Raw genomic sequence first — 8,443 nt, 5'->3', positions numbered from 1 at the left:
CATATACAAATCTCCCATCGAACTCAGGTGTTTGTATTTAGAGACGATGTCCACCCACCTCTGCCATGTTAACCATGTAGTGCGTTAACATGGCAGAGGTGGGTGGATATCGTCTCTAAATACAAACACCTGAGTTCGACGGGAGATTTGTATATGGGAGCCGATATCCACTTATACCTCACTTGCTAGCCGTGTGGGTTAAGCATCCACTCTAGTCCTGAGTTCTTGTCCGTCGCTGGTTCGAGCCCACGGGACGAATAACTTGTTATCAACTAAAATTCTTCGGTAACATATATGAAAATATATTATTTCCCGAGGTAGAGCGAATTGGATATTAAAGGACGTTTGTAGCTTACTGATTGTAAATGAATCACGGTGATGTGATAAAAGTCATAATATGGCTGTGTGTGACAAAACACTACACGGTTAACATGGCAGAGGTGGGTGGATATCGCCTCTAAATACAAACACCTGAGTTCGACGGGAGATTTGTATATGGGAGACGATATCCACTTATACCTCACTTGCTAGCCGTGTGGGTTAAGTGTCCACTGTAGTCCTGAGTTCTTGTCCGTCGCTGGTTCGAGCCCACGGGATGACAAACTTATCATCAACTAAAAATTCCCTTCGGTAACATATATGAAAATATATTATTTCCGAGGTAGAGCGAATTGGATATTAAAGGACGTTTGTAGCTTACTGATTGTATATGAATCATGGTGATGTGATAAAAAGTCATAATATGGCTGCGTGCCACAAACGCTATACACGGTTAACATGGCAGAGGTGGGTGAATATCGTCTCTAAATACAAACACCTGAGTTCGACGGGAGATTTGTATATGGGATCCGATATCCACTTATACCTCACTTGCTAGCCGTGTGGGTTAAGCGTCCACGGTAGTCCTGAGTTCTTGTCCGTCGCTGGTTCGAGCCCACGGGACGACGAACTTATCAACTAAAAAATTCCCCTTCGGTAACATATACGAAAATATATTGTTTCCGAGGTAGAGCGAATTGGATATTAAAGGACGTTTATAGCTTACTGATTGTATATGAATCATGGTGATGTGATAAAAGTCATAATATGGCTGCGCAACAAACGCAATACACGGTTAACATGGCAGAGGTGGGTGGATATCGCTCTCTAAATACAAACACCTGAGTTCGACGGGAGATTTGTATATGGGAGCCGATATCCACTTATACCTCACTTGCCAGCCGTGGGTTAAGCGCCCACTGTAGTCCTGAGTTCTGTTCGTCGCTGGTCGAGCCCACGGGACGACGAACTTATTATCAACTAAAAATTCCCTTCAGTAAACATATATGAAAATATATTATTTCCGAGGTAGAGCGAATTGGATATTAAAGGACTTTGTAGCTTACTGATTGTATATGAATCACGGTGCTGTGATAAAAAGTCATAATATGGCTGCGTGCGACAAACGCACTACACGGTTAACATGGCAGAGGCGGGTGGATATCGTCTCTAAATACAAACACCTGAGTTCGACGGGAGATTTGTATATGGGAGCCGATATCCACTTATACCTCACTTGCTAGCTGTGTGGGTTAATCTTCCACTGTATTCCTGAGTTCTTGTCCGTCGCTGGTTCGAGTCCACGGGACGACGAACTTATTATCAACTAAAAAATTCCCCTTCGGTAACATATATGAAAATATATTATTTCCGAGGTAGAGCGAATTGGATATTAAAGGACGTTTGTAGTTTACTGATTGTATATGAATCACGGTGATGTGATAAAAAGTCATATATATATATATATGTATATATGTGTGTGTGTGTTTATGTGTATAGATAGATATCTATATATGTATACATATACAGTACGTGTTTTATTAAGAAAATATTGTTTAAACTCATCAAATATTTATGAATATATTTAAATTCGGGGGCGTTTCTTAATACAATTATCTTATATTTTTAACACATATGACCATTCTCTTTAAATAAATTTGACTATTATCTTTATAAGAGTATCTTTAAATGAACCTAGTTGCTATCTTTAAACACACATGAATATACTCGGTTGTCTTTAAATAAAATTAACGTCAACACATAGATTTGACCACTTTTTGAATAAGCACGTTGTCTATGTTTAAATATACTTGACCACCATTTTTGTATTATTTTTTGTATTATCTTAAAGTGCGCTTAATCGATTTTCAATGTCTTTAGATATTTTAAACCTATCTTCACATACACACGACTGCCTTTAGCTACACCAGACCATTATTTTAAGAAACTTGAAAACGTGAATAAACTTGAGTCTCTTGACATACATGTGTCATTTAAAAAAAAATATAATCGATAAATTCTTTTAATAGAATTTAAAGTATTTTTCCTCACAGTTACATTTGATCACTGTTGTTAAATAAACTGGATCACGTCCTTAAATAGACTTGGCTGTCTTTAAATACATTTAACCCTTTCAGAACACTTCACTACTGTTTTTAAATAAATTTTTACATTATTTGAAATTACAGTTGACCAATATTTAAATGCAATTGACCATCACGTTTGAATGCACATGACCTCTATCTACAAACTACCTTAAACCACAGACTTCGAACACACTTCGTCCACTATCTCTCAGGCCGCAAGAGCCCTTCGTCTAGAAACTGTGGCACTGCGTACCCGAAGAGGAGGAAGTCGGGCTCGTAAAGCTTGAAGATCTCCCTGAGTATATCCCTGGGAATGTCCCTGAAGTACTCCTCGTAGGTGGCGTTCTTGGGCTTGACAGAGACGTTCGTCTTGAGGGTGGCGTTCACCTCCGCTATCTCCAGTTTCTTGACCAGGTACTGGAGGTCCTCCTCGAACGTCTCTTGCTTGACCACGTAGTCGTAGCGCACTGCGCAGGCGTCGCACAGGGAGTACTGAGGTCTCCAGTGGTTGTTGATGTTTTTCAGGCCTTGTTTCTGGAAGAAACAATTGAGACAAGTCAGAATGAAAAGTCTTTGATTGTTACTGGTTTTATACAGACCTTTTCTCTGTAAGAAGCAATCAGTATAATTTAGAAGTGGAGCTTCCGGTTAACTTTATCTAAGCCGCCTTTCTGAAGATGTGATTGAGATCATTAAGGAATAAAGGCTTGATGTAATAGTTTTCTTTGACCTTCATTTTAGAAGAGATAATTAAGAAAATTTGAAAAAGTCTTTCAGCCATAGATTTTCTCAACTCCTTCTCTGGGAGAGATGAAGGTGGTTATTTAGCATTGATGACCTCGAGAAGTTATTATCATTATTGTTATTCAGAAGATGAATCCTATTCATATGGAACAAGCCCACACGGGCTATTCACTTTCTTGTTCATTCGAAAGAAGTAACAGAAGGTAAAGTGAAATACAGAAAGAGAAGATCAGTTATAAGAAAACAGATAAATTAACAAATAAATAAATAAATGAATATATAAAAATGTAAGTAAATTATTAAAATACAAGGGGAATTGTATTAGGGTAATAGTACATTACATCTTCGCTCGAACCTCTGAAATTACAGTTGCATGACATCCTCAGGGAGGCTGTTCCACAGTCCAACGGTGTGAGGAATAAAGCACCTCTGGAACAGAGAAGTTCGACAGCGAGGCAGGTTTACTGCTTACTGGTGCTGCTGTTCAGCAAATTTGGTTGCTCTCGGCAGATAAAGGGGATCAGGGATCAATTGCAAACGTGAAAAATTGACAAACAAGAGACCATCTGCAAATGGTCCAAGTCATAACTGCTAATATTAGGAAACAGAAACCTACCACCACGAACCACTCTAATAGAGATAAATCTTTTGCAGAAGCAGAATCCACACCGGAGAACATTATTATAGTAAAGGAAGGACAAATGACCTGAAATAGGTTGCATTGATTTTATCGCTGTCATAAATATGAGGCCTTACGAACAATACCTAACTTTCGCGCGGCATTTTCTGAAACTTTCATTAGATGTTTCTGAAGAGTTATACCCAGAATAGTTAAAGCTTCAGACTCACTCAGCAGAGTTCCATCCACTTGTAGAGGAGGACTGGGTGGAAAATCTACAAGAGACCTGGCAATCAATAGTGTTTTCGTTTTACTGGAGTTCAGCCTCCTACACCATTCATTAATCAGCTCTTTGTCACGACTTTGTCACATAAGTGGAGATTACTACACCCACAAGTGTTGCATCATCGGCATACTGAACAATCTTGTTTTCCGTGCCAACAAGTATATAACTTGTTTACAATAAAAATAACAGTGGACCAAGAACATTACCCTGTGGAACTCCATAAACAATAGTATTGGTTCACTAAAAATCCCATCAACAGCAACTTGCTGTTGTCTACTTGTAAGGTAATTCTTGAAGTAATCCTAAAATATATTCACCCACCAAGATTCTTTAGTTTATAAATACTTCTCTTGTGATTTACTAGATCGAAAGCAGCACTAAAATCTATTTGAATTACTCTGCACTCAAAACCCTTATCAAGGTTCTCTTTCAAATGGCTTGTCAAGTCTAAAAGAGCATCACAGGTACTTACTGCTTCCTATACACATATTGATTATCAGCTAACAATCCTTTAGATTCCATATACTCATATAGTGGCTTAAAATTTTTTTTCTGCAACGTTGGTGAGCGCAGGGAGAACAGAAATTGGCCTGTACTTATTGCAGTCTGCAGATATGCCATTCTTTGGAACAGGCACCCTGTTAAAAAGCTTGTGCTCATCCGCAAAAATACTACGTCCACATAAAAATCTATAGAATCTACTAAGCTTGGGTGACAGCACATTAGAAACTTTTTTAAAAACAAAAGGAAGACACTGCTATCAAAATTACCAAGAATTTTCTGAACATCCCTAGAGTCAAAGGCAAATTTTTTAATAATAGGTTCAGGATGACAAGTATCGGAGAGGGACATTCTCAGCTGATTTTCAGCTGATTGCTTAGCTTCAAAAGCTCGATTAAGCAGTCCAGCCTTTTCCCTGGGGCCATTAACCAATCTACGATCATTTGTTAGTAGTGGTGGAATGGAAGAGGATCCTGACCAAAAGAAAGATGATGCCAGTTTGGTGCACCACAGATGAGGCTGTATGATAAGTTCTATTTGCAGCACGGCGGGACTCAACAAAAATGATGTAATTTTCATTTGAACGATTTCATCTCCATGTATTAAATTTGGTCTGTTTGTCATGGTAAGTTCGTCTACATGTATTATCAAACCATGGCAGGTCATTTGTCCTGAGTCTGATTGCTTTTCTAGGACATACCTTATCAAAATAGCCGTCAGCATTTCATTTAACTTCTTGGGATTAGGGTCTGATATAGCATCAGAAATATTAAGTACCTAAAAGCTTCAATAATGCGATCCCAGTGGCTCTAGATTTCAGCCAGACCGTTTTTCTAATGGTGGCATTAATATTATACTGATTGATAGATACGTCCATCTCAATGGCGCAGTGATCAGAAGTTCCCTTATATTCGCAGATCTTGGACTTGACAATAGCTGGAACATCTGTGAATGAGGTCTAATCTGTTACCAGAAATATGTTTGTGTTCCTCAGTTAGCTGGACGAAATCGGAGGATACACAGAACTCGAGAGCAGACCGGCCATGTTGATCCGTAGAATTTGAATTCAGTGGTTTTCATTTGGTCTTATTTATAGGGAAGATAATTATATTTATCTAGAACTCAAAACCTGTAGTGGTTAATGGTTTACTCTGGGCAGTCTGTTTACATTGGAGAAATAATTGAGGTAATATAAAACTGAAGGCTTAAGTGGTAAATGGTTTTCTCTAGTCCCGCCTTATGGAAGAGATAATTGAGGATACTAAAGACGTCTTGTGGTTAATGACTTTCTCTGGACTTCATTTTGGAGATTAAAATTGAGGTAATATAGAAATGATGGTCTCTATTTGTTGGTGTATTCCGCTAGGCCTTCTTTATGGAAGAGGTAATTGAGATCATGTAGAACTAAAGGTCTCAAGTGGTTAACAACTTTCTCATGGGAGTCTAGGTCACCTCTGTAGCTCAGGTAATTGAGGTTAGACTATTTGTAACCTGTGTAGTGAAGAACATCACAGGCTTTGTACAGCTTTATTACTGGAGGCCTCCAAGGGCCCGTGGATGCTCTGAAGGCTGATGTTTTGGGCAAAGATAGTTTAGACATCTCACCAACACCGCAGCCTCTTCGACCTTCGGATCATGGGTACTCTCTTCCCAATCATTTCTCCCGCCTTTATTTTTAATTTAAGAGTTATGTAAGTGTAAGCCGCCAGGGGCAGAACAGATAGCAAATGCTCCTTAGGTGGCACTGTGGTCAGTCGTAGTCGCTGATGGGCTCGGTTCTATCTCGGTGAAAGAGGTGATATTGTAGTAAATGAGAGTTAGGATAATTAGCTTCAAACAAACGCAAAAAATATTGTTTTCGGGAAACTAGTCCTCTATTAGTTGTTGAATGATCTTCAAGCTATCATTCTGAGAGATATAATTAAGATTATTTAAAGCTCTCTTGCACTGGAAGTACTGAGGCGTAAGAGGCACACGAGTGATTTACAGTAGAATAAAGAGGTTGGAATAATTTCTTATTACTTTAATTTCATTAAGAACTATATGTTCATTACTGATTTACTTTAATAGTGGTTTTTATGTGACAACATAATTCCCTTTGATATAATTATTTGTTTTCAGTACAGATTTCAAATATGTTTTCTGCCTCATTGGTTTACATATTTGAATAGAATCTTATTTCTCAATATTTCAGTATATCATCAGTCTATCTATCGATTTGCAGTAATGATAAAAACCTGTGACTTATTAATTTACGGTGGAGATAAAGGTATGTACAAATTGATTTAAAGTATTAGTAAAGTATGTTCAAGGATTAAAAAGTCTTTTCATGTATGCTTGGAATTTGTAAAGCTCTCTGAAATTTAAGATTTAAATTTGATATACGGTACTTAGTATTTTCGATCCAGTCCATCGTGATAGCTAAGTAATTCCAATCCAGTTAATTTATTATCATGGCTATTTCCGTCGGCGATGACCGTAGCTGTTGGAACACCATATTACACAAACATATAGAATAAAAATAATACAGTTTTACGAGCATACGGTTGTGTACACTTGATGAAGACATGGAACATGACATCTTAATCTTCCCCCCCCACACCCCAAAAATTGTCCTTTTTATAAAAAAGACCTTCATGTAATTAAGAATAAAAATATAGTTTCACGAGCATACAATTGTGTGCACTTGATGAAGACACGGAACATAACATCTTAATCTCCCCCGCCCCCCCAAAAAAATCGTGTCCTTTTTATGAAAAAGACCTTCTCATTTAATTAAGAATAAAAAAAAACAGGGTCATGATCGCCTTCTAACCTTTTCATAAAGGATCAAGTTGAGGAATTGGCGGAAGGTGACTGCTATTGCCTTGCCCATTTCGAGTTTGATGCCCTCCATCTCCATGGCAGTTTTCATATATTTGTGCCTGTAGAAGCGAGAAGCTGTACTTTTTATTGTTAACAATGACATAAAGTTCATATATGTAATTAAATTGTATATAACAGTATACATATGCACGGACACACGGACACACATTATATATATACTGTATATATATTTATATATATAATATATATTTATATGTATATATATTTAATTTTTATATATATATATATATATATATATATATATATATATATATATATATATATATATATATATATATATATATATATATATTATTCAGCATTAAGCAGCTTCCTTAACAGGGCGTGGCTCAGAGGGTGTTAAACTATAGTCGGTTTTATTTTTACCTGTCCACCCATGGGTAAAGATGTGGCACATGTGTATGTGTAGCCCGTGATTGGCTGACAATCAACGTTTCCGATATCGTTGGATTATTGAGATAAATATTAAACCATTTCTTCAGTAACATGTTTAAATGTTTATACCTTCTTATATAAATCATAACCATGCCGGTTTGTGTCGATGATATACACTAGCGGATCTATGGTTGGTGGGCGGGGGGGGAAAGGGCACCTTGGACACTTGTCCCCTCCATGAAAAATAATGACAAAATAAAAATATTGAAGATTTAGATAAAAACATAAATGAGAAATTTAAAAATGGGAAAAATCCATTATAGAAATTATATATATATATATATATATATATATATATATATATATATATATATATATATATATATATATATATATATATATATATATATATATATAATTTTATTATATATATATATGATTTATATACAATCATGAAGCTACAAATATATAATATATCAAATTCACGCTTTTTATCCTCTTGAATATCCATGATGTGTTACAAATTATCACCGAAGGTGAATTTATAAGTGATAAATGGACTGGTACTGCCAAGTCTCGATCCACGACACAGATACTTATCCAGCGATTCCTGTCGACGAGTGGGTA

At 36.7% G+C, this 8,443-nt stretch overlaps 1 protein-coding gene across 1 annotated transcript in view; it reads right to left on the bottom strand.

The window, feature by feature from the left end:
* Window positions 1-1,848: 1,848 nt before the first annotated feature.
* The window catches only part of LOC136834541 (carbohydrate sulfotransferase 11-like), a 20,053-nt gene continuing 13,458 nt past the window's right edge, over window positions 1,849-8,443 (bottom strand). Inside the window, exons 4-5 of the mRNA XM_067097130.1 lie at window positions 7,371-7,479; window positions 1,849-2,939 (exon numbers count right to left, since the gene is read on the bottom strand). Of these exons, the coding sequence (XP_066953231.1) occupies window positions 2,607-2,939; window positions 7,371-7,479 (442 nt within the window). The 3' untranslated portion in view covers window positions 1,849-2,606. The remainder of the gene's footprint in view (window positions 2,940-7,370; window positions 7,480-8,443) is intronic.

Source organism: Macrobrachium rosenbergii, chromosome 54, assembly GCF_040412425.1.
Source record: "Macrobrachium rosenbergii isolate ZJJX-2024 chromosome 54, ASM4041242v1, whole genome shotgun sequence".
NCBI classification, from domain to species: Eukaryota; Metazoa; Arthropoda; class Malacostraca; order Decapoda; family Palaemonidae; genus Macrobrachium; species Macrobrachium rosenbergii.
This window is presented reverse-complemented; position numbering and strand designations above follow the sequence as displayed.